Raw genomic sequence first — 27,131 nt, 5'->3', positions numbered from 1 at the left:
GATTTATTTTTGTTATACGGTATGACTTTAGGCACATAAAACGTGTTTAGAGACCTGTGCAGAGGAGGTGTCAGACTGAATACTAATGGAGAACCAAGGTGTCCTGATCTGCCCCTGATACACGGCTCACAGGATTCAACCCATTCTAATTCCAGTCCACGATTCATTTCCTGTTTGGCATATGCTCTGTCTTTGCCAAAAATGTCTCTGCGGGACAAAACTAGATTCTATATAACACCCAAGAACTCCCATCAGAGCTGCCTGGCAGTGCCAGACATAGTCTCGTTTTGATAGATCATGTGTGGACCAGTGGAGTGTAGACAGCCTACATACAGGATTACTGGGAGTGAGCGCTAGATCAGAGGGATTTAAAGAGCACCATGGTGCTCTTATCTTCCTCCAAAATTATCAATATTTAACTACACCAAGACGGTGCAGTGAGCGTCATCCATCTTGTTCACCACCATTGGGTGCCTTGCTTCTACAGAGCGCAAACACAGTTTGAGGTCTTAGTTAAAATTAACAAGCTAATCAAACTGATTCAGAAGTTTCGGTAGAAAACAATCCACACTTGGATCCACAAGTTCTTCATAGGTATTACGGGTCTTGTTAAACAGAAAAATATGAAAGATACAAGTGCCAATAAAAGGGCCTAGAATGAAACCCATATCTCAAGACCTAGTGGAAGAATATTCAGGCTGTCACAGTGCAGCTCATTCAGACTGGGATTCTCTCTCTACCGTGCATGTATGTCAGGTCCGGCCCCAAGGAGTGGCCATGTTTTCCGCTCCATCCACCCCCACCCCCCAAAAGTATCCAGGGGCATTTAAATCATTCAGAGTGGTCTGACCCAGCTGCTCCTGTAGGAAACGAGTGAGAAGCCAGCCTGACGGAACCACAGCACTCATCCCCTACATATTTCTCTTGATTTAGCCTGAGCTGTAGTATGTGGGCCAAAAGATAAAGGTTGTTGCCATCTTAGACATATCGAGTCTTTATCCCCTTTTGTAAATAAATGCCGTTTTCACTGGAGTAAATTCTGGATCATGGGCTACACATTCTGAGTGTCTCATGAGGTAAGATTCGTGTAAAACATTCTTACTAAAACACCAGCCAAGTGTGAGGGGAAGTATATTATTTTGTGACAGTTACTTGGCAAAAGCTTTGGTTTAGCAGACCTGCTAGACAACCAGTGGAATATTTCTCAATTCCCTTTATGGTACAAAGCACTGACCAACTTGTCAGCTTCAACTTGCCTCCACAAGAAAAATAAATAAGTTAAAACCCCCATTCAGTCACCTGCCACCATCGTTATGCACACCTGCGCCTCATCAGACTCACCTGGACTCAATCACCTGCTTGATTAACTTCCCTATGTCACTCCCTTTGGTTCTTTCCTTAGGCATTATTGTTTCATGTCTGTATGCTACCCGTGTTTCTTGGTTTGGTCCATGTTCATTTATTTATTAAATGATTCACTCCCTATACTTGCTTCCCGACTCCCAGTGAACATGTTACAGAAAAACGCCTCACCAAAGCGGAGCATCGGGGAGTGTTTTGTGTTATTTTTTTTGTTAGTGTAGGTGATTTCGGGTCAAGGTACCGGAGAAATCGGGGATGCCACAGCTGGCTCATCAGGCTTCCATGCCTCAGCTGGCTCGTCAGGTTTACAAGACCCGGTTCCGCCATCAAGCGTCCGTTGCCATGTCTACCGAGGATGCCTCAGCTAGCTCAGGCTCCCATACCTCAGTTTGCGCGACAGGTTCTCCATGCCTAAGCTGGTTTGTCAGGCCTCAGCAGAATCTATCGACTCGCTCCTGGTCTCCGGGATCGTACCTCTCGTCGACGGCTGGAGCTGCGCGTCAGGGAGAGGGTACTGTCACGTATACTCCCTCTCTGGCGCTCAAGGTCGTCAGGCTGCTCATTATTATGCACACCTGTCACCATCGTTACGCGCCTCATCACTCACCTGGACTCAATCACCTGCCTGATTACCTTCCCTATAACTGTCACTCCCGTTGGTTCTTTTCCTAGGCGTTATTGACTCTGTTTATGTCTGTACGCTGCTCATGTTTCTTATTTTGTCCATATTCGTCTATTTATTATTAAATTCACTCCCTGTACTTGCTTCCCGACTCCCAGTGTACACGTTACACAGGGCCTTGATTGGCTGATAGGATGTTCTAGAGCCCACTCCCTTACCCAGATGAACAGTCATTGGTCTATTATAATCAGATCACATTGTGACATCATGTGGGCCAAAAATTCCATCCTTCCTGAAAAGGCTGAAATTCTGTTTTCTTTTTCTTCTCCAAATGGCTCACACAAAGGGCATTTTATGTCATCTTCACAATTTCAGAGTGTTATTTGGAAATATTATTAAAAAAAAAACGGAAAATCATGTTTATAATTGCACTGCCCCTTTAACCTCAACGATGAGGACTGCTACACTGCTCAGTCTCTCTATGAGCAGTTCCAGCTCCAGGGGAAGATGTTTAGTAATGAGAGGCAGATTATTTATTAGATCTATCAGGGGGTGCCAGGCCCTGTAGTCAGGATGGTAGTGTGTGTGTGCCAGGTCTGGTCAGCCAGCGATATCCTCCCTGTGGTTTTCCTCAGATGCCCTGTGAGCTCTATAGACTCTTCCCACAACCGGGTGCCATGAGTCTTGCAGCAATATGTGAGCTCCAATTCTCAGATACAGTCAGACTTCCCATCATAGAAGATATCTGACATGAGCAAAGGAGATTATTATTATTTTTAACCTGCTCATGTTTTTATATGATCCTCTGCATGGTATTTCCTCTCCTTATTCACAGTGCAAGCTCTTCACTTTCATTTAACTTAGTTCTAGTGTCTGGAAACACCTTTTACACTAGCTAACATTTTACTGTTTTACAGTGTACTGTTTTACACCTGTTATATCCTGTGCACGTGACAAATCGTATATTTCCTCAGTACATTTTGAGTAGATTCAACAAAGATGACCACCCTGGACCTTGCCATTACTCCTGATTTCAATACCATCTAATATGAGACAGCACATTAGACAGACCGCTCCGCAGACACATCCTGGCTCCTAAGCCTCATCACTGCGTCTCTGTATCACCCGTCCCCCATCACCTCAACACTCTGAGCTAAGGGAGGAAGGACACATCACTGGGTGAGGTTAATTACACCAGCATAATTATCGCCTCCTGTCACTTAGAGGACTTTGATGAGCTTGTGTTCACAATCTGTCTCTGTCTGTCTGAGCTGCTAGTTAGTGGAGGTCCACAGAAGGAGGCTGTATCAGTAAAGGGCTATGGGTGTGAGGAGAGAGTGTCCTCCAAATCCTGTCATTGAGCAGGAGGGAATAGTACACCAAAAGCCCTAAGAACTGAAGCCCAAAGCCCTTCAACTGGAGAATGACAGGAGAGGACAGAGTCACGGAAGGACAGAGTCACGGAAGGACTCCTGTTGTACTCTGGATGAATGGGATTGGATTTCAGATCACAACATGTGTCCTCTAAGTACCGTGTAATCAACTTGAGTCCAACTGCCCCATTTTCAATAATGGAATTCATGGTCACTTATAAACCGAGCGGAATGAGCACAAGTAGTTAGTTACATGTGTTGTGTTTGTTGTCTGGAGATTACTGGGTTTTGTTCTACGATTCCCATCCATTTCATTTGTTGGTTTATGTTTACTGCTCCATTTCATCCCTCTGTGCACATACTGGTTGAATCAACGTTGTTTCTACGTGTTTCTATTTCAATGAAACTATGTTTGAACCAAGTGGAATAGATGTTGAATTGACATCTGTGCCCAGTGGGATGTGATTGAGCTCAGCCGCTTCTGCTCATCAATGTGGTGATGGATCATATGTCACTAGGCCTGAGAATGGAACCATTAAGAGCAAGGCATGTAATGCAAGCACACAAACACCACACAAAGTTGTTCAGTATATCAGTTTGATACTAACTCTTGATAAAATGGCAAGTCTAATTAACCATATCGCTCAACCGATATTTATGCCATGCACGCAGTAATGAACACCTCTCTCACCCCCCCCCCCCCCCCTCTCTCTATCTATAGTAATGGGAGTGCTCATGTCTAAGAAGCAGCAGGTGCAGAAATGCACCTCGGTCGTCTCTGCCTTTCAGCAGGGCATGAAGGAACGCGCTCCAACCACAACAAACCAGGGGGAAAGATCTGGAGAGGGGCCGGCTGAATCCTTGCCACTACCAAATCCAAAGGAGGAGGGGGAGCACGGGGAGGCAGACGGCAAAGTGGGACCCTCGGGGACCTCCCAGCAAGCTGCTGTTCCAGGTCCGGCTCCCACCAGGGACGAGTGTAAGGTCAACCAGGAGGCCTGGAATAGGTTACGGGATGGGAAGGGGGTGGAACCTGAGGATCTGGACAAGACCGGCCATCAGCTCATCCCACCTGCATTTGTACGTCCCAAGAGAGATGCCAATGATGACCAGCCTGTTGAAATAGCACTGGGACAGAGAGAGCAGGTAGGGTATTCTACAATAAAGGGTTTACTTTGACTAAATCCACACTTTGTTCTTTAAATCCCCGGATCTTGGAATTTTAAAGATGAGTGTGAGATTTTAAAGGAATTTCCATGGCAACCGTATTATCTCCCATGCATTCCAGTTGAGTTGATGTTCTGACTGAAAAGAGACCTAAACAACTGTTAAGTATGGTGAGTCTTATCATTTTCTACCATAGGTGAAATAAGCATTTATAGATGAGCAAGGAAGCATTTCGTTGGACGGTGTATACCATGTCTATCCCGTGCAAATGACTAATAATACACACCAGCTATTTCCACGCCACGATATAATTATTGTCTAAGTGCTCTTCATAGAGCGCGTGCTGTGGTGTGGGCGGGTACTCGGGCTGTCTCAGAAAGGAGGCCTTGGCCCTGCCTCACTACCCAGGGCCACCATAACTAATTGGGATCCTGATGTGGTCAGGGATGGGGGCGGGGTTCAGGAGTGTACCAGATGACCAATCAGCCGGTTGGGGCTATTGGGAAGAGCACATTGTTATAATAGGACTCTTAGAGAGGATTGTTATGCTTTCTATCACTAATGGTGCTCATCAGATATACCAAATTGAATAGAGAGTGGACTACTTGCAGCAATTAACAATGATATGTTACAATAATACGAGCTCCAGGGTCAGACTGGAGAGGAAAAGATAAAACATTAACATCTGACTGAAACGGATGGCCATAGCAGCAACAAAATGCTGAATGGCATATATTACTATAGCACTTACAGATCAGACCTAAATTACACTGTTTATATTTGGAGCTGTAGGATACTTGGCATAAGAGTAAAAAAAATAAATCATAATTAGTCATCAAGGAGTTACAAAAATATCTGCTATAATTGTGATATTGGAAAGCAGTTTCAGCCTCCTTCCTGGTTGGGTAGAACCAATAGTAATTTCTCCTTTCCGATCAGCCTCTTCAGAATAATAAGATTCCTCCCTCATAATGAGAAGACAAGCTAGTTGGAAACTACTGTTGAGTTGCATCCGTTTCATAATGTGATGAGTGTAGACCACACTGTCTGTGGGATATAATTCATAGGTTTGAGTATTGAGCATGGAGGAGGTATGGTTCCTTCTGGCTATGGTCACCTGTCAAGGACCAGGTTTGACAAGGTCAGTCCAGATGATGACCATGATAGGATAAAAACTACGGTTAAAAAGGTAAGTACATAGACAGTGAATTGAATCTAACTTATTATTCTAATAATAATAACTTCCTGTGCATAATTATTTGTATTCACTGTTTAATCAAGCCAATACCCGGTCAAGACTGTAACTTCAAGGAGAGGACCGCTAGCCTTCATCATGGTGCCATCTGATTCAAAGCTGCTCTGTCTGAGAGTCTGTGTGTGTGTGACTTAAATTTCACAGACCTACAGATGCATCTTTCACCTAGTTGATTTGAAATAGAACTCGCAGTCCTCCTACATAGGCATCAAACCCCAATGAGTTTTATGATTTGAGTATGCCCTTTAACCTAGTGACCTTAATTGCCTTTTCCTCCAGCCGGTCAATGATGAGATGTGCGAGGTGTGTGAGGTGTGGACGGCCAACGACCTGTTCCCCTGCAGGACCTGCACACGAGTCTTCCATGACGGCTGTCTGAGGGAGTTGGGCTACCTTCGCACCGAACTCCTGCAGGAGATGAGGGAGACAGCACACACTTCGACAGGCTGGAGCTGCTACTACTGCGTGAGTCACTCAATCTGAACCTCCCATTGGCTATTCACATGGACCAACCACGCTCCACAAAGTTGTTTTACATTTTTTGTATCTCTATTTTTTTTTTTTTACCTTGAGTCATACCCGCTACTGTTAAAAAATAAGAAAAAAATAGTTTTATTGTCACATACACCGGATTGGTGCTGTGACATGTTATTTTACAGGGCAGCCATAGCAGTACAAATTAAGGTTAAGTGCCTTGCTCAAGGGCACAAACATATTTTTCACCTTTTCAGCTCGGGTATTTGAACCAGCAACCTTTCGGTTACTGGCCCAACGCTCTGACCACTAACAGCACACACTTTATGAACCTGAACACACCATGTACCCAAATACTATGCAGCACAATTCTGCCAATTGACTTTTTCCTATCTGGCCCAAGATCAGTGTTTTTTATTTTTTATTTTATAGTTGAGAACAAGTTCTCATTTGCAACTGAGACTTGGCCAAGATAAAACATAGCAGTTTGACATATACAACAACACAGTTACACATGGAATAAACAAAACATACAGTCAATAATACAGTAGAAAAAAAAGAAAAAAAAGTCTATATACAGTGAGTGCAAATGAGGTAAGATAAGGGAGTTAAGGCAATAAATAGGCCATGGTGGCGAAGTAATTACAATATAGCAATTAAACACTGGAATGGTAGATGTGCAGAAGATGACTGTGCAAGTAGAGATACTGGGGTGCAAAGGAGCAAGATAAATACATAAATACAGTATGGTGATGAGGTAGTTGGATGGGCTGTTTACAGATTGGCTATGTGCAGTGATCTGTGAGCTGCTCTAACAGCTGGTGCTTAAAGCTAGTGAGGGAGATATGAGTCTCCAGCTTCAGTGATTTTTGCAGTTCGTTCCAGTAATTGGCAGCAGAGAACTGGAAGGAAAGGCGGACAAAGGATGAATTGGCTTGACCAGTGAGATATACCTGCTGGAGCGCGTGCTATGAGTGGGTGCTGCTATGGTGACCAGTGAGCTCAGATAAGGTGGGGCTTTACCTAGCAAAGACTTGTAGATGACCTGGAGCCAGTGGGTTTGGCAACGAGAGTGAAGCGAGGGCCAGCCAACGAGAGCGTACAGGTCGCAGTGGTGGGTAGTATATGGGGCTTTGGTGACAAAACGGATGGCACTGTGATAGACTGCATCCAATTTGTTGAGTAGAGTGTTGGAGGCTATTTTGTAAATTACATTACTAAAGTTGAGGATTGGTAGGATGGTCAGTTTTACAAGGGTATGCTTGGCAGCATGAGTGAAGGATGCTTTGTTGCGAAGTAGGAAGCCAATTCTAGATTTAATTTTGGATTGGAGATGCTTAATGTGAGTCTGGAAGGAGAGTTTACAGTCTAACCAGACACCTAGGTATTTATATTTATCCACATATTCTAAGTCAGAGCCGTCCAGAGTAGTGATGCTGGATGGGCGGGCAGGTGCGGGCAGTGATCGGTTGAAGAGCAGGCATTTAGTTTGGGGGAGAGGGAGAAAGTGAAGAGATGAAGAGTGATAGTAGAAGAGGGTGACAGTGAGAAAAAGACACCTTTTCATCTCAGAAGAGTTCAGCTCTACACTCAATGTGCTATCTAGAAGCTAAAAGTGTTTTTTGGCCGTCCTCATAGGAGAACCCTTTGAAGAACCCTTTTTGGTTCCAGGTAGAACCTTTTCCACAGAGGGTTCTACATGGAACCCCAAAGAGTTCTACCTGGAACCAAAAAAGGTTATCCAATGGGGACAGCCAAAGAACCGTCGTCAACGCTGCAGAAACAAATACTATTTATTTTATCGCCTAGTACAGTCATCCAAAATGTCTAGCTGTGTCCCCATTTGACATTTTAATTTCACAGCTTTGGTGTTGTGCCATTATCACCTCTCTTCTCATCCACAGGCTTGGGGCTTTGACTGAAGTGGTTAGAGCTCGTGCTGCTGTCACTTCTGACTAGACTTTTCCACTGTCAAGGGGACCAGAAAGTCACAGCAACATTGTCCCTACATTTTATTGTTATTGCTTAAGGGTCTTTGTAATATAAAAGGAATTACTTTTAATATGTTATAATTTGATTCGGTGCACAAATCCCCAAAGTGCTCATGATAGAATAACCTATTTAAACTTGTTTGGATTGTGGATTAACACATACATAAAAAAAACTCCAGGTGTTACTCGGGAGATGACAATATCATCAGAAATATCTAGGGCAGGTCATCCAATTTATTACTGTTGTTGTACTATATATACAAAAGTATGTGGACACCCCTTCAAATTAGTGGATTCGGCTATATCAGCCACACTCATTCATGATGTGTATACAATTGAGCACACAGCCATGCAATCTCCATAGACAAACATTGGTAGTAGAATGGCCGTACTTGTAATGTCTGGGATCTAGTGGAGGAAGGAGTCAGACGCAGGAGACTCAGAGTTCAGAGTAGGCACGTCTTTAATACACCGACCAGGTGTAAAAGCAGACGCCACTCAACACAAATACCCCAAACCACAGGGGAACTAAACTGTATCCAAAAAACAGCTCACGTACACCAAACAGCCGTGACATACATGCGTGCACGACAAGTACACAGAACAATCCCACACAAAGAGCAGGCGGGCCGGCTGGCTAATAAAGCCCAACTAATATCCAAATTAACAACCGGTGTAACCAATAAACAGACAAGGAGGGGGAGGAAAAAATCAGTGGCATCTAGTAGGCCGGTGACGACGAGCGCCACCCGAATGGGAAGGGGAGCCACCTTTGGTAGGAGTCTTCAGTACTGAAGAGCTCTGTGAATGTCAATGTGGCACAGTCATAGGATGTCACCTTTTGAAAAAAGTATGTTTGTCAAATTTCTTCCTGCTAGAGCTGCCCCGGTCAACAGTAAGTGCTGTTCTTGTGAAGTGGAAACATCTAGGAGCAACAACAGCTCTGCCACGAAGTGGTAGGCCACACAATCTCACAGAATGGGACTGCTGAGTGCTGAAGCGTTTAAAAATCATCTGTCCTCGGTTGCAACACTCACTACCGAGTTCCAAACTGCCTCTGGATCAACATCCGCACAATAACTGTTTGTTGGGAGCTTCATAACATGGGTTTCCATGGCCGAGCAGCCGCACAGAAGCCTAAGATCACCATGCCAAGCGTCGGCTGGAGTGGTCATTGGACTCTGGAGCAAGGGAAACCACGTTCTGGAGTGATGAATCACACTTCACCATCTGGCAGTCCGACGGACAAATCTGGGTATGGTGGATGCCAGGAGAGCGCTACCTGCCCGAATGCATAGTGCTAACTGTAAAATTTGGTGGAGGAGGAATAATGGTCTGGGGCTGTTTGTCATGATTCGGGCTTGGCCTCTTTGTTCCAGTGAAGGGAAATCTTAATGCTACAGCATACAATGACATTCTAGACTATTCTGCTCTTCCAACTTTGTGGCAACAGTTTGGGGAAGGCCATTCCTGTTTCAGCATGATAATGCCCACATGCGCAAAGCTAGGTCCATACAGAAATGGTTTGTCAAGATCGGTGTGGAAGAACATTACTGGCCTGCACAAAGCCCTGACCTCAACCCCATCGAACACCTTTGGGATGAATTGCCTAATCGTCCAACATCAGTGCCGACCTCCCTAATGCTCTTGTGGCTGAATGGAAGCAAGTCCCTGCAGCAATGTTCAAACATCTAGTGGGAAGCCTTCCCAGAAGAGTGGAGGCTGTTATAGCAGCAAAGGAGGCACCAACTCCATATTAATGCCAATGATTTTGGAATAAGATGTTCGATGAGCAGGTGTCCACATACTTTTTCTCACGTAGTGTATGTTTACTATAGCTCCCTGAGGATTTCAAATGGGATTATTTTCACCATGAACTGATCTTGAGCAATAGTTTAACAAACCTGCCAGAGAATACACATACATACAGTAGCCAAGAAAGTGGGTTGTGGTGTTTTAATTATACACCAAGTTCAACACATCCCACTATGTACAGATACAGAACAGATTTTGCTCTTTCAAACATGAAGTCAGCAGTCTCCCAGTGCTGAGGTGATTTGATCATGGTGGATATTGAGTGAGAGTGAGTATGGAAGACTGCCAGGCCCAGGAAACTCCGTCCCCATGCAGGCTAATCAATGCACTCACAAGTATGGGATTATTTGTTGACTCGTATTGAATGCAGTGTGTTTACGCAATACTCAGAAATACTAAAGTACTAATGTTACCCAGCAGGCTGTCTCTAGCAGCCCCCAGATTTGATTCACCACCTCTTCATCCCCTCCTCTTCTGACGTTTTCCTGTTCGGACACCCCCTGTTATGATATCTGGCAGGCAGAGTTTGGACTACTTAGCATACGTGTGAAAAATAAACTCTCTAAAGCAGGTCTTCCCAAACTGGGGTACGTGCAATGCCGTCGGGGGTATGACAAATAAAAATATTGGCCTTTCACATTTTCAAACTACATTTTTTATATTTTCCAACGTGGCTGTACATTTGGGTGACGTTTTTTTCTCGCCTGAGTAGCCTCATTTCACTGCCATAAATAAAATTGAACCATCTAGTGTTCAGCGGAATAACAACCAAATGTCAAATACAGGTAGCCTAGTCAAATAATTAACATCCAAACACATTAACTGTTACTCTCTCGTGGGAATTCCACTAACAGTTTGTATGTAGCCAAACGTAGTTGCTGCTCATTCCGTTTGCTCAAATTGATAAATGTTTCAAATAAAATAAGGCCCACGTATGTGTCTCTATGGACCAGCTCTACTGGTAGTACTGCTACTACCAGCAGTACTACATCTGCACCTGTCGACGACACAAGTTGTTCTGCTTCCACGAGCACATCCAATGCTAGCATCAGTAATTCTACATTTGTTGTTAGCCCAGCTAGCATGGACACTGACAGTTGTGAATCTGATGCAGCCTAAGAGCTACTGCACCCTTACCCAGGAAAGCACCGAACAACAGACCATCAAAGGCACAAATATGATGAGAACTACATTGATTTGGGGTTCACTTATATTGGGAGTAGTACCTTTCCTCAGCCACAGTGTGTTATATGTGCAAAAGTACTATCTCACAACTCGATGAAACCTTCACTCTTGCTCAGACATTTAGAAACAAAACATGCCAATTTGAAAAATAAGCCACATTAGTGTTTTGAGCGAGAATTAAGACGACTTTTGAGTAGTAAGACTTATTAAAGCAACAGATACCATTATTAAGAAGGGGCTAGAAGCGTCTTATATGGTGAGCTATCGAGTGGCTAGGACAGGCAAGCCCCATACTATTGTGGAGGACTTAATTCTTCCTGCTGCTGCAGATATGGCTGGGGGGAAAGGCCTATGCCTTCATCAAACACTGGTTCATGACGCATCAGTGACATGGCAGGAGATGTTTTGAAACAATTACTGCTTCGCATACAAGCCAGTGAATTCTATGCGTTACAGCTGGATGAGTCAACAGACGTGGCGGGCCTGACACAGCTACTGGTTTATGTCCTTTATGTTAATAGGGGGTCAATTTAAGGAAGACATCCTCTTCTGCAAACCACTGTATACCAGGAAAACGGGAGAAGATATTTTTAAAGTACTGGACAGCTTTCTGACATCAAATTAACTTGGGTGGTCAAGATGTGTTGGCTTTTGCGCCATCAGTACAGATACCATGACAGGGAGACATAGTGGAGTGGTAACGCGCATGCAAGCAGTTGCTCCCGACACCACTTGGGTACACTGCAGCATCCACAGAGAGGCTCTTGCTGCCAAAGGAATGCCTGGCAGTTTGAAATACATTTTGGACACTACAGTGAAAATGGTTAACTTTGTTCAAACAAGGCCTCTAAATTCTTGTGTATTTTCTGCATTATGCAATGATATGTGCAGCAACCATGTAACACTTTTACAATATACAGAAGTGTGCTGTTTATCAAGGGGCAAAGTATTGACACTTTTTAAAAACATTTTTACTGACCATAATTTTCACTTGTCTGACCACTTCCATGATGATGAGACGACTGGCCTATCTGGGTGATACATTTTTATTTTATTTTTAAAATTCTCACTGCATGATCTGAATCTAGTATTACAGGGACTCTCCGCAACTGTGTTCAATGTGCGGGACAAAACTGAGGCTATGATTTAAGAAGTTGGAGCTCTTCTCTGTCTGCATTAACAAGGACAACACACAGGTCTTTCCAGCATTGTATGATTTTTTTGTGTGCAAATGAACTCAAGCTTACGGACAATATAAAATGTGATATAGCGAAGCACCTGAGTGAGTTGGGTACGCAATTACGCAGGTACTTTCCCGAAACGGGTGACACAAACTGGATTCGTTATCCCTTTCATGCCATGCCTCCAGTCCACTTACAGATATCTGAACAATTGCAACAAGCGGTTCTGTGAAAATTGAATTTCTGGATTGGGCTGCGTTCTGCATTGGCAAATCGTGCTGTTAAGACACTGATGCCCTTTGCAACCACGTACCTATGTAAGAGTGGATTATCGGCCCTCACTAGCATGAAAACTAAATACAGGCAGCCTGTGTGGGAAATTATTTAAGACTGAGACTCTCTCTAATGCAACACAACATTGCAGTTATGTCCATCCTTTCATGCACACCCTTCTCATTAACCTGTTATTCAGAATTTATGATGAACAAATATGGTTTTATATGTAAGATGGTTAAATAAAGAGCAAAATTATTATTATTTGTGCCCTGGTCCTATAAGAGCTCTTTGTCACAAACTGCCTCGTGTGAAGTGACACTCATTCTTATGTTTAATACAATGATGGCAAAAAAACATTTGAGAGTGTGCTGACCCTGGTGCTAGAGGTGGTACGCAGCTGGAGGTTGAATGTTTGAAGGGGTACGGGACTATAAAAAGTTTGGGAACCACTACACGAAAGAATACTCCCATCTTTCCTGAAGCTACTGTTTATTTGATTCCTTAAAGGGGCTAGTGAAAGCCCAAAGAGCACTGGACTCCATATCCTGTTTTCAAGCTCCATATTAGTGCGTAAAGCTTTAATCTAAATATATTTTGGTGGGTGACGCTACTGGAAATCAAATTGGTTTGATATTCATGTGATCTCATAACCCTGGGTGACCCAGAGATTTCACCCATCATGGCCAATTATCCAACCCAATTATTACCTTCTGTCCTCCAACTGCCTCCTCTCAACCTGCTCATCAGGGTCGAGGGCCTCCGCATCCACCACACACCTGCAGATAATTAACTTAATTCAAGTTTTAATGTGTTCGACCTGAACTGCTCCCTCTTTTTAGCGTGAACAGCATGATAGACAGAATCAGGTAGACATATGGTGCACATTCAGACTCATCACCTTTCTGGAGTGTAGTAAAATGGCTGCTAGGCTTATATTTTCCTATTACCGTGGTTGTTAATTTTAGGACAGGTTCTAAGAAGCAATACTATAAAACCACCTAGCAGCCATTTTACGACAGCGCACGCACTTGACATACTTTATAATAATAGCTTCAGAGAAACTGCATAATAAGCACACCAAGGCTTTCTGGAACATGTATGACGCATGCTGAACTTAATGCATTCAGACACACTGCACATTAATCCATAAGGGCACACACCATATAATCTACTACAGAACACTTCAAATAATTATGATACACACCACTATAGCGCATGCAGTGGGTCACACTTTTTGCTAGGGCTGGGCAGTATCCAGATTTTCATATCGTCATACCGTCCTTTACTCATCCTGGAATGTATGGTATTACTGGCTTAGTACACAATGGGGCACCAAAAACAACTCACAAAATCCCACTGGGTGTCTATTACCAAATTTGCAGAAGTAATAGTGAATTTCCATGCTAGCTAAATATTCCAACGAGTGCAAACAAATATAAGTGAATTGCAAAGGTCAAAGTTTTATACATATAGGTAGGAGCTACCGAATTTAGAGCAGCATGTGTACATGCCCTGCCTGCTCTGCTCGGAGAAGAGGGGGGGGGGGGGGGGGGGAGCAGAGGCACAAGAACAGAGAGGAGAAAAAACGCAAGGAAATCATAGCAGTGACAGCTGTACAGACTTCTCAAACACAGCAGAAAGCGAACACTATATGATGCCCCATCTCCTCATTAATTCAGCCACTTACTTAGTTAACTAGCAAGTTAAACTTAGGGGAAGCGTTAACTCAAAATTATGATATTTGTTTTTCACAATGAAAAAAGATAAAACCCGTAAGGAATGGATCAAAATTTACAGAATAAGTACCTGGAGTAAAATTGGAGGGTGAAGGGTCATGCTTTTTCAATTTCAGTCAAGAGGAGGGTTTTTGTAAAAAAAAAAAAAAACATTGAGTCCATGGGAGGGTCATGTAATTGTTTGATTACATTTTTAGAATGAGCTTTGTTTTAATTACTATCTTGGGTATAGGGGAGGGTCACTTGTTTTTTTTTTTTCAAACTTTTAGGGAGGGTTTAGGTCATATATATATATATATATATATATTTTGGTAAAGGGATGGCCATTTTCATTTCAGAGATGTCCAATTTTCTCCATGTAACCCTTATTTTAGTGTTCAATCCCTAAGATATCTTGCTGCATTTTGTAAACACAAATGCTTCTAATTTAAATTTCTGCTAGGCATCAGACACATTTTGTGCTTCAGTTGCCTACTTTTTGTGGTGTAGCCTACTTTCCTCTGGTAAAATGCAAGATTAACTTTAAGCAAAACATTAGGAAATGTAGCTGGCTACATTATTTCTATGTTAAACATTAGAAATATGATGGCCATGTGTCATTTTAGCCCAAAAAGACCTTGCTTTTTCAATGTAGGCTAATTTACTTGTGTGGCTGCCAACCAGATAGTGTTGCGCTTCTGTTGTCATCTGATGTAAATGAAGCTATTTTCTGCCGAATGTGTTGCACTAATGTATTTTCTGTGAAGGAAAACTGTAGCTGCACGCCACTGATCACTCTATTGAAGCAAAAACAGCAGCCTTTCAATATAAAACGCAACCCCTGTCAATACACTGCTGGGGACACCTGCTTTCTCCTGTTGTGCTATTTTCAAACAAACACATGACTGGCTCAGCTGTTGCTCCGCTTTCATCGTGTGAAATGAAGACCGTGATCTGCTTTATTACCTATCGTATTGCACAAGTTGACTGGAAGTATTTACTTAAATAAGCTATAAATATAAAAATGTATTGAAGAAAAAAAACGTCTCAAAGGTATTGATGGTATTGAAAAAAACATCCTGAGGCTATTTCCAAATACCTCAGTATACGGTATCCCGCCCAAGCTAACTTTGTGCTGCTTTCCAGTACCTTCTACTTGACTTGACTTCAGATGCCAGTTTGTATCAGATCTCTCCCCATTTAACCGTGACCTTTCCCTCCCACAGGACAATGTGAACCTGCTTCTGACTGAAGAGGAGATGTACAGCCTAATGGAAACCTTCAAGCAGTGCAAGATCATCCCTGGTCAGTCATACTGCTGCAGTTCTAGAGAACAATACATTTCATAGCTGACAGATCTCCATAAGCCGGGACAAGTATGCTTTATTTGGCACAGCACAGTTGACAGATTAATAGATCAGTACATGCATACAGGACTGTTCTCATGTGATTATTATTATTTGACCCTGCTGGTCATTTGTGAACATTTGAACATCTTGGCCATGTTCTGATATAATCTCCACCCGGCACAGCCAGAAGAGGACTGGCCACCCCTCATAGCCTGGTTCCTCTCTAGGTTTCTTCCTAGGTTTTGGCCTTTCTAGGGAGTTTTTCCTAGCCACTGTGCTTCTACACCTGCATTGCTTGCTTTTTGGGGTTGTAGGCTGGGTTTCTGTACAGCACTTTGAGATATCAGCTGATGTAAGAAGGGCTATATAAATCAATTTTATTTGATTCTCATACAGCTCTTCACGTATCTCTGAAACAACCCTCTGAGCGCAGTGAGTTACTGAGTACAGAAAGGTGCCAAAAGCTCTCTGTTTTTGTAATGCGCACATGCCTACAAGTAAAAAAATTCTCTAGACAGGAATCTGTACCTGTTAATGTACAGTGGCGAGAACAAGTATTTGATACACTGCCGATTTTGCAGGTTTTCCTACTTACAAAGCGTGTAGAGGTCTGTATTTTTTTTTATCATAGATACACTTCAACTGTGAAAGATGGAATCTAAAACAAAAATCCAGAAAATCACATTGTATGATTTTTAAGTAATTAATTTGCATTGTATTGCATGACATAAGTATTTGATCACCTACCAACCAGTAAGAATTCCGGCTCTCACAGACCTGTTAGTTTTTCTTTAAGAAGCCCTCCTGTTCTCCACTCATTACCTGTATTAACTGCACCTGTTTGAACTCGTTACCTGTATAAAAGACACCTGTCCACACACTCAATCAACAGACTCACACCTTTCCACAATGGCCAAGACCAGGGAGCTGTGTAAGGACATCAGGGATAAAATTGTAGACCTGCACTAGGCCGGGATGGGCTACAGGACAACAGGCAAGCAGCTTGGTGAGAAGGCAACAACTGTTGGCGCAATTATTAGAAAATGGAAGAAGTTCAAGATAACGGTCAATCACCCTCGGTCTGGGGCTCCATGCAAGATCTCACCTCGTGGGGCATCAATGATTATGAGGAAGGTGAGGGATCAGCCCAGAACTACACGGCAGGACCTGGTCAATGACCTGAAAAGAGCTGGGACCACAGTCTCAAAGAAAACCATTAGTAACACACTACGCCGTCATGTATTAAAATCCTGCAGCACATGCAAGGTCCCCCTGCTCAAGCCAGCGCATGTCCAGGCCCGTCTGAAGTTTGTAAATGACCATCTGGATGATCAGGAGGAGGAATGGGAGTAGGTCATGTGGTTTGATGAGACAAAAAAAGCTTTTTGGTGTAAACTCCACTCGCCGTGTTTGGAGGAAGAAGAAGGATGAGTACAACCCCGAGAACACCATCCCAACCGTGAAGCATGGAGGTGGAAACATCATTCTTTGGGGATGCTTTTCTGCAAAGGGGACAGGACGACTGCACCGTATTGAGGAGAGGATGGATGGGGCCATGTATCGCGAGATCTTGGCCAACAACCTCCTTCCCTCAGTAAGAGCATTGAAGATGGGTCGTGGCTGGGTCTTCCAGCATGACAACGACCCGAAACACACAGCCAGGGTAACTAAGGAGTGGCATCTCAAGGTGTGGCCTAGCCCGTCTCCAGACCTGAACCCAATAGAAAATCTTAGGAGGGAGCTGAAAGACCGTATTGCCCAGCGACAGCCCCGAAACCTGAAGGATCTGGAGAAGGTCTGTATGGAGGAGTGGGCCAAAATCCCTGCTGCAGAGTGTGCAAACCTGGTCAAGAACTACAGGAAACGTATGACCTCTGTAATTGCAAACAAAGGTTTCTGTACAGGGGCCTCTCGGGTGGCGCAGTGGTTAAGGGCGCTGTACTGCAGCACTAGCTGTGCCATCAGAGACTCTGGGTTCGCGCCCAGGTTGAAGTGTACCTATGATAAAAATTAAGTAGGAAAAGCTGCAACATCGGCAGTGTATCAAATACATGTTCTCCCCACTGTATGTATTTGTTAGCAATTGTCTGTTTACAGGTAGCTATAAAACTGCACAAACTGCCTTGTTTCCTACTTTGTGAAGGGAAATCAACAAGAGGCATTTCACCTTCGTAAAATGAATCATTTTCGATCACTGCTTGTGGAGATTAATTTTCTTTCATTTGCTCTTGCTGTGTAGAGTCGTGCCTGGTGTCAGATGAGCTGCTGCAGTACCGCCACTTTGTGTCCAAGCAACTGTTTGAGAAGGACCTGTCTGATGAGCAGGAAGAGGAGGTACTGGCTCAGTTCGCTGCCCTGGACTCAGAGAAGAGGGGCCAGATTGAGTGGTCTGACTTCCTATACCATGAGTCCCTGGGAGTGCTCAGGAAGTTCCGCACAGAGGTACCAAAACCCATCAAACACTCACACTCACATACTCCGGATTCCCATGTTCCAGTGTTCATTTCGTCAACAGAAATAGTGACTCAAACACCTATTTTTCAGTGGCAATTGATGAGACCATAACTGTCTAAATAGACCCAGAAACTATAACTAAACAAACATTATTTTAATTTCAGATGTCTAAAACGAGACGAGACAAAATCATATCTAAGTGGACTGGGAAAGGGTTTTTGGAGTGATTGAGAGCTTTTCAGTGATAAGCACAATAAATATTAGAAGCGCAGTGCAGTTCTGTTCAGTAATGGGATGTACATGCCACACCTGGCACACAGCCTGCATCAGCTGGTGAGCTGCAGGGGAGAAAGTGATGTGTGGCGGCAAACAGGCTCTGGCTCTGCTCCAGGGAGTGTGGGCATACAGGCTCCGCTCCGGCTCCGCTCCAGGGAGTGTGGGCAGACAGGCTCTGCTCCAGGGAGTGTGGGCAGACAGGCTCTGCTCCAGGGAGTGTGGACAGACAGGCTCCGCTCCGGCTCCGCTCCAAGGAGTGTGGGCAGACAGGCTCTGCTCCAGGGAGTGTGGACAGACAGGCTCCGCTCCGGCTCTGCTCCAGGGAGTGTGGGCATACAGGCTCCGCTCCGGCTCCGCTCCAGGGAGTGTGGGCATACAGGCTCCGCTCCGGCTCCGCTACAGGGAGTGTGGGCATACAGGCTCCGCTCCAGGGAGTGTGGACAGACAGGCTCCGCTCCGGCTCTGCTCCAGGGAGTGTGGGCATACAGGCTCCGCTCCGGCTCCGCTCCAGGGAGTGTGGGCATACAGGCTCCGCTCCAGGGAGTGTGGACAGACAGGCTCCGCTCCGGCTCTGCTCCAGGGAGTGTGGGCATACAGGCTCCGCTCCGGCTCTGCTCCAGGGAGTGTGGACAGACAGGCTCCGCTCCAGGGAGTGTGGACAGACAGGCTCTGCTCCGGCTCCGCTCCAGGGAGTGTGGGCAGACAGGCTCTGCTCCAGGGAGTGTGGGCATACAGGCTCCGCTCCAGGGAGTGTGGACAGACAGGCTCCGCTCCGGCTCTGCTCCAGGGAGTGTGGGCATACAGGCTCCGCTCCGGCTCTGCTCCAGGGAGTGTGGACAGACAGGCTCCGCTCCAGGGAGTGTGGACAGACAGGCTCTGCTCCGGCTCTGCTCCAGGGAGTGTGGGCATACAGGCTCTGCTCCGACTCCGCTCCAGGGAGTGTGGGCAGACAGGCTCTGCTCCAGGGAGTGTGGGCAGACAGGCTCCGCTCCGGCTCTGCTCCAGGGAGTGTGGGCATACAGGCTCCGCTCCAGGGAGTGTGGACAGACAGGCTCCGCTCCAGGGAGTGTGGACAGACAGGCTCCGCTCCGGCTCTGCTCCAGGGAGTGTGGGCATACAGGCTCCGCTTCGACTCCGCTCCAGGGGAGTGTGGGCAGACAGGCTCCGCTCCAGGGAGTGTGGGCAGACAGGCTCCGCTCCGGCTCTGCTCCAGGGAGTATGGGCAGACAGGCTCCACTCCAGCTCCACCGCCCTCTCTTGCTTCCTTGTAGCTAACCAGTCACCACCAGCCTTCTAGTTAGCTACCCTTTGCCTGGTTAAGAAACACAAGCTGCTTTACGAAATTAAAAACAATAACAGCATTCAGTTTAATAGCAAAACAACAGTCTAGCTATGCCTTTATCTCCCTTGAGTGTAGAAAAGTAGAATGTCTTTGAAGTTGTAGTCTCCCTCAACCTTCCCACATTCCCCACTGCATTTCATTTACATTCATAGAGCATATAGCAGGCCATTCTAAACTAGGCTACTTGTGGACCGGACCGGATTTTAGGCTACACCTTGTTCAGTTATGTTACCTTATTAGCTAGCGATAGCTAACATAGGGCGTGTTCAGCAGGACGGAACATTTTGGAACATTCAGATATAGAAATATGATCTGTAAAACAAACATGTTTTGCTGACGTGTTGCATAAGGAACAACGTTGTTTCTATTCATGGAATTTCTACCTGCAACATTCCACAACGTTTTGCAACCGTTAACATTACCAAAAATATTTGGCGGCACAGAGGAAAAGGCATAGCAAACAATTTATTGACCAATTTCCTTTTTCCACTACATTGACTTGGTAAATATTGTTATTTTGAGTTAATGTGGACCCAGTGACTCAGACTTGAGCAATTGGACCAGGACTTGAACACTGGGACTTAGACTTCAGCCATAGGGACTTATGACTCGACCATTGGTGAATTGGACTTTGTCTGGGACTCGAGTACAGGGGACTTGGAAATGCGGTTAAGTGACTCAACTACATCACTGGGCGAAACCCCAATTGTGGCCGATTCATCTGTGGAACATTGACAACAATGGCAATGACGCGAGGTGCAACCCACACTACTTTGCCAATACTTTGCTGCACCATCTGGTGATTGTGCTTCTCTCTGTCTCTCTCTGTTTTTTAAAATGTAATGAGTAATATCTATGTAGGCTGAATTAGGAATTTACATGGCCAGCTAATTCTTATATAAACTCAGCAAAAAAAGAAACTTCCTCTCACTGTCAACTGCATTTATTTTTAGCAAACTTAACATTGTGTATACGCTTGTTTATTCCATGTGTAACTCTGTGTTGTTTCTGTCGCACTGCTTTGCTTTATCTTGGCCAGGTCACAGTTGTAAATGCGAACTTGTTCTCAACTAGCTTACCTGGTTAAATAAAGGTGAAATAAAATGTTAAAATGTGTAAATCTATATATGAACATAACAAGATTCAACAACCGAGACAAACTGAACAAGTTCCACAGACATGAGACTAACAGAAATGGAATAATGTGTCCCTGAACAAAGGCAGGGTCAAAATCAAAAGTAACAGTCAGTATCTGGTGTGGCCACCAGCTGCATTAAGTACTGCAGTGCATCTCCTCCTCATGAACTGCACCAGATTTGCCAGTTCTTGCTGTGAGATGTTACCCCACTGTTCCACTAAGGCACCTACCTGCAAGTTCCCGGACATTTCTGGGGGGAATGGCCCTAGCCCTCACCCTCCGATCCAATAGGTCCCAGACGTGCTCAATGGGATTGAGATCAGGGCACTTTGCTGGCCATGGTAGAACACTGACATTCCTGGTCTGCCACTGCGAAGACGATCAGCTGTCCGTCCTGTCTCCCTGTATGCACTGTCTTTAGGCGTCTCACAGTACGGACATTGCAATTTATTGCCCTGGCCACATCTGCAGTCCTCATGCCCCCTTGCAGCATGCATAAGGCACCTCCACGCAGATGAGCAGGGACCCTGGGCATCTTTCTTTTGGTGTTTTTCAGAGTCGGTAGAAAGGCCTCTTCAGTGTCCAAAGTTTTCATTACTGTGATCTTAATTACTTATAGTCTGTAAGCTGTTAGTCTTAACGACCGTTCCACAGGTGCATGTTCTTTAATTGTTTATGATTCATTGAACAAGCATGGGAAACAGTGTTTAAACCCTTTACAATGAAGATCTGTGAAGTTATTTAGATTTTTACGAATTATCTTTTGAAGAGAGGGTCCTGAAAAAAGGACGTTTCTTTTTTTGCTGAGTTTATGTTTGTCATATTTCTGCTGTTGGGAAGAATAGGATGTTATGCATTAAATATGTTGGTAGGACAAGGCTATGTATGTTTGTGCACATGGTCACTGATTATGTTAACTATAGGTTAATTTGGCAATGAAAATGTGATTAAAATGAAAGGGCATTTATTTGACTAAAATGGCCCACTGTTTTCATGAGACTGGACTAAATCTAAAAAAAGAGAGCCAAAATTAACACTGCCTTGTTCCCAGAACTCGTTGGTGCGTCTGTTGAGTGCTAAGGAGAGAGACCACGTGCGGTCAGTGTTTGTGGGTTTGGACCTGGATAAAGATGGTGTGGTCACGGGAGCAGAGACCCGCTGGGCCCAGCAGTCCTGGTTTCAGAAGTTCAGCAAGGAGTCCCAGTCCTGCAACGTGAGGTGAGCAAAACGCTGGTGAGACTGAGCTCATGGAGATGAGGTTGAATAGTTCATTCAATGTCTGTCACAGACTCGCAGTCAGGCGCTCCTACTCAATGTGACCCATTTCTATCCGCCTCATACTCTACAACAGGGAACATCAACTAAATTCAGCTGCGGGATGATATTTTCATAATTACAAATATTTTGTAGACTGCAAATTGACTGCAAGAAGCCCAAACGGATATAATGTTGTACTAAGACACAATACTTTAAAACCTTGCTTAAATTTGTATACAATCAAATACAGTATCTTTCTATTATGCGTGGGAATACTTGAACAGATTTCCGAAGCTCCCTTGGAGCCGATTTTACTGGTGTTTTCAGTCTTTTATGTCCAACAATAAAAATTTTAAATCTATGAGAATCGAAGGCCGCCAGTTAGGGAACCCTGCTCTACAAACGAAGAACTAATATTAGTTTTTTTCATGGTGTGAGATGCTGCAAATTGACTGTGCCTGTGAGAGCTGTGAACTAAAGCTGACTGCTGGGGTTTCATCTGAATTTTCTCACATTGCTGTAGATGCCTCAACTTTTAATCATATTTCAGTGCCAACAGCACAGTCTGCATTGCTGACAAATGCCCATCCTGTTTTTGAAGAACACTCAGTGGGGTCCATTTTGTTGTTGCTGGGTGTGGTTGCCATTTCACTTTGCAAGAATGTTCGAGCCACAATAAACTCCACTGGTTCAGTTTTGGTTAGATGCAACAGGTTGTCAGTTGCTATTGACTGGGGTAACAGAGGTACAGGTGCTTGTTGTGATGTTACCCTTGAGCTGCTGGTGATAAGCCCTGGCTCTTCTCCATCTCAGTGGTCGGGCCTGCCGCAGGCTCATCAGTGAGCTTGGGATCGCTCTCGACATGGTCCTCTTTTTTAATTTTTTGTGTGCTCTTGGCAGTGCCCAGCCATTTTTGGATGTCCATGCTGATAAACGCTTAGCCAACCACCTATAATTATTCAGCTTGTCGCTACCAAAACGTAACGAAGCTAGTATCTACTAGCTAGGTTATTATTAGCTGTCTGCAAAAATGAACAACTTTTTTTTTCGCCTGTGAGGAAAGAAACCCCACCCTGGGATCCGATGAGCTTCCTTAACAAGGTAATGGTGGTACCTTATGACATAACCAGGCCCGGCTTTGCTACCTTGTAGAGCTGGCCCTGTTCAGGGCTGCTCTGAGCTGTATGAAATAATTTACCTAAGCTAGCTTTATTTCTATAACTCACCTTTCTTCATCTCAGTGTTGGTCTCACTGTGATCTAGACCTTCTCTCTGATACCAATTAATTCACAATAAGTGTGTGCATGCATACACTACCCTGTGTTACCCTCCTTCATTGTTATATGTCATGTAATGCCATTCCATCCTTCACAGACTCTTTGGATTGTGTTCTCCTGTGAATTGTGGGTAAGTGACACAGCACGGCATGGGTTATACGTATCTTTCTTCTCTTCGGCACATCCAAGCCCTCAATCCACAAGTAATCTCACACAACCTATTCCCTTTTGACATTCCACCCATCATTTCACTCCCCCACCCACCAAGGCCAGGATAAAGTCCACCTGAGGAATAATGAAATCACAGATCAAACAATACAGGTGGTAGCTATAAAGTTGAAAGAACAATTGAGATGTCTAGCCTATACTCCAAGAGTCCTTCCTATGATGATTCCCTGTTGGTTAGATAAGATCGATTCAGTCCTCTCATTAGAAAGATCAAAAGATAGGCTTTTGTTTTTCTGTGAGAAGCTCTAGAAGGCTTCACTTGTCAGCTTTGAGGACACAGGGGGCTAAGTTGACGTGAGAGGGTCTACGCCCAGAACTGAGAATGCATTCTAATTCACCTCTTAGGTCAGGAGCTGCTGTTTTCTTTTTTTTTCTTTTTTTTACAGCTTTTGCATAGAGCTTACTTATAGTATATGATGTCTATCATTTTAAGCCGGAGAATGTATAATGTAAACATAATATTAAGCCAGAGAGTGCGAGAAGATTGAGGATGTAACCAAGTGTTCAAGTATTAAGCTTTCATAGAGGTTCACAAAGCAGACCTTGAACCTTTCTCTATCGTTAATAATTCATGAGTTTGGCTGTGGCCTGGAAGAGAGTCGTTTGGTCTCAGTAACCCACTGAGACATTCTCAGTGGGAATGTGGTTTTGCACTATATTTGCACCTGACCTCTTCCCAGCTGAAACAAAATACTTTTTGAAAGAAAAGGGTGTCTTGTCCTTGGTAGACATGTTGGAAACTCAATGCCACCAATTGTAGTGTATAGTGATACAATATTTCTGTTTGTGTGTTTCCTGAGGCAGTATTAGCCACGTTGGCCCCATATCTGAGAGCAGTCCAGCCAGCTCCAGCAGTGAGAGAAGCAGTCAGAAAGATGACAACAGGTATGTACTAAATATAATTGTGTGTTTGCAGTAAGCAAGCCTCAGTTTATAGGAGTTGGCTCCCTAACCTCTCTGTTCCCATCACCAGACCAGTGAGCTGGGAAGACTTCCTGAGGGAGAGTGCCATCTACATCCTGGCTGCACGGCCCAACAGCTTGGCCATGCACATCCGCCTACCACTATAGCCCACGAGACCTCACCCTGCCTGGGAGAGCATATACCATGGCACTATAGGGGACAAACCTGAGCAAATAGAGGAATACTGCACCACTAAGAGACTGGACAGAACAAGCCATCAACAGATCTCCTGTTTCACACCACCGATCAACGACCCACTGACAACCACCGATCGACAACCACCGATCAACAACCCACTGACACCACCGATCAACGACCCACTGACACCACCGATCAACAACCCACTGACACCAACGACCCACTGACACCACCGATCAACGACCCACTGACACCAACGACCCACTGACACCACCGATCAACGACCCACTGACACAACCGATCAATGACCCACTGACACCAACGACCCACTGACACCAACGACCCACTGACACCACCGATCAACGACCCACTGACACCACCGATCAACGACCCACTGAAAACAACATTCAATGACCTACAAGTACTTACTGACAGTTAAATGACAACACAAGCTGACAACCCACTTGTTATAGACACTCATGAAACACTAAGGATAAAAAGGCAACGGCCCATTTTCACACACAAGCCAACAATTCAGTGGTGCTTTGAAGGCTCGGGGTTTCCCGGAGGGCTCACTTTTCCCTAAATCAGTGCTTCCCAACTCCCGGTTCTTGATTTCTCCCAACGGCACACATTTGTGTTGTTGCCCCGGACAAATTAAATCAGATGTTTTTGTCAAGGGCTTCATGATTAGTTGACAAGTAAAATCAGGTGTGTTTGTCTGGGGCCACAACACAAATATGTACCTTTTGGTGTACTTGAGGACCGGAGTTGGGGAAACTAAATGATTACTTTATACATTCCATTTGTCATGTTACAGTCTAAGACACCTTTTGTGTGATCAATTTTGAATTGGATAAGAATTGCATTGATAGCATAAGACTATCACATAACCTGCTATTGGTTCAAGCATCTTAATTGGATCATCTTCTGTATTGTATCATAATTGTTGAAAGTAAAATAGTATCTCTGTCATTGAGGGAGATTTTGAAGCCCCTTCAAATCTTGGTTGATGAACGGATAGACTTCTGTGTTAAGACTGACAGTGCAACTGCTTCCTGATCAGCACATGTACCAAACAGGAATGAAAGCTATGTGCATACGTAATATTATATATCGAGACATATGCCATATAAGTATAATAACATATATTATTATGCATTTAAAACACTGTATTTATTCTACCCTCCATTTTTACACTCACTTGTTTAAGATCCATGTGTTATCTTTAAGCGAAGACTATGATGAAGGTTGTGAATTTGTTGTTGTATTGGACACTAATCCAGTAGCTGGGCCTGTTCATTCACCTATAAGTATATTTGCTCCTGTACTGTAGTAGCCTTCTACAACCACTGCACATGACAAAGTGGAATACTCTACTGCTGCCATTCTAATATTTTATTTGAACACTGACATTTAGAATTGTACAGCTTTTGAGGGTTATTTATTGGAATTGAAATCATGCATTTAAAAGGGATTTCCGTAGGATGAGTGAGGTTGGAGCCCACACATTCGGCCTTCATGATACTTGCAGTAGCATTGCTTCAGACTCGACTTATACATTAACTGTGAAATGTATTGGCTTTATGGAGTGGCATTACAGTTTGGGTTAGTTAGGGGAACATGTTGATACATTTTCCCAGGTGCTACAGTATATCATGTTTATGCTCATGTAATGAAGGTCTAATGTCTGGTACTTGAATGCTAAGATGGTAAAGGCTGGGGAATATGTGACAGTGCTGAAATAAATGCATGGCATTAACCCTCCTAATGGGCTCTATGTATTACGTGTTTCTTTGCTAAGTGTCCAATGCTCAGGGAACAAACGTTAGTGTCTTTACTAGATTCCATTTGCTCTATCAAGATAAATGTAAACGTGAAAAACTGTAAATAAATTCCAAGAGTACTATATAGATAGTGACTAACCATTGTGTCCTAAGCAGCTCACTGGAGTGTTGTTGAGTGGAGTGGCTCATTGAAACCCCTCAGGTGTTCATGTGGCGCCAGTGAGCGTGAAAGGCACAGAGTGATCCACATTATTCCTGGCTTGGTGGTTTTCTAAGAAGCCCTACCTTGCATTGGGAGTAAAATGGTTACTGCGAGTGGTTACTGCCACCAACACCACTGAACACTATCCCCGGGAGTTTGTCAAGACTGCAAGACTGTTCTTCTGAAAAATAAAGATTGGATCCATCTCTAAATGGAGTTTTAAGCTTGTGTATATTTTCTTAGATGAGCGTTTATAACGCTTTCATAACAGATTAAGTGATGATATTCTGTTTATTGGCCGCTC

General features: G+C 44.2%; 1 protein-coding gene across 2 annotated transcripts in view; it reads left to right on the top strand.

Moving 5' to 3' along the window:
* phf24 (PHD finger protein 24) overlaps positions 1-26,751 on the top strand; it is a 30,129-nt gene extending 3,378 nt beyond the window's left edge. The window contains exons 2-9 of one of the 2 annotated variants that reach the window (XM_036977340.2): positions 4,079-4,503; positions 6,059-6,244; positions 15,643-15,721; positions 18,005-18,207; positions 22,027-22,193; positions 23,607-23,639; positions 24,542-24,622; positions 24,711-26,751. In XM_036977340.2, coding sequence (XP_036833235.1) covers positions 4,081-4,503; positions 6,059-6,244; positions 15,643-15,721; positions 18,005-18,207; positions 22,027-22,193; positions 23,607-23,639; positions 24,542-24,622; positions 24,711-24,807 — 1,269 coding nt within the window. In that variant the 5' untranslated portion in view covers positions 4,079-4,080 and the 3' untranslated portion in view covers positions 24,808-26,751. The remainder of the gene's footprint in view (positions 1-4,078; positions 4,504-6,058; positions 6,245-15,642; positions 15,722-18,004; positions 18,208-22,026; positions 22,194-23,606; positions 23,640-24,541; positions 24,623-24,710) is intronic. The other variant, XM_036977342.2, reaches the window with a different exon arrangement.
* The last annotated feature ends 380 nt before the right edge of the window (positions 26,752-27,131 follow it).

The sequence above is a fragment of the Oncorhynchus mykiss genome, chromosome 5 (assembly GCF_057628025.1).
Source record: "Oncorhynchus mykiss isolate SJ-2025 chromosome 5, ASM5762802v1, whole genome shotgun sequence".
Lineage (NCBI taxonomy): Eukaryota > Metazoa > Chordata > Actinopteri > Salmoniformes > Salmonidae > Oncorhynchus > Oncorhynchus mykiss.
Note: the sequence above shows the minus strand (reverse complement) of the source record. Positions and strands in the feature narration are given on the sequence as shown.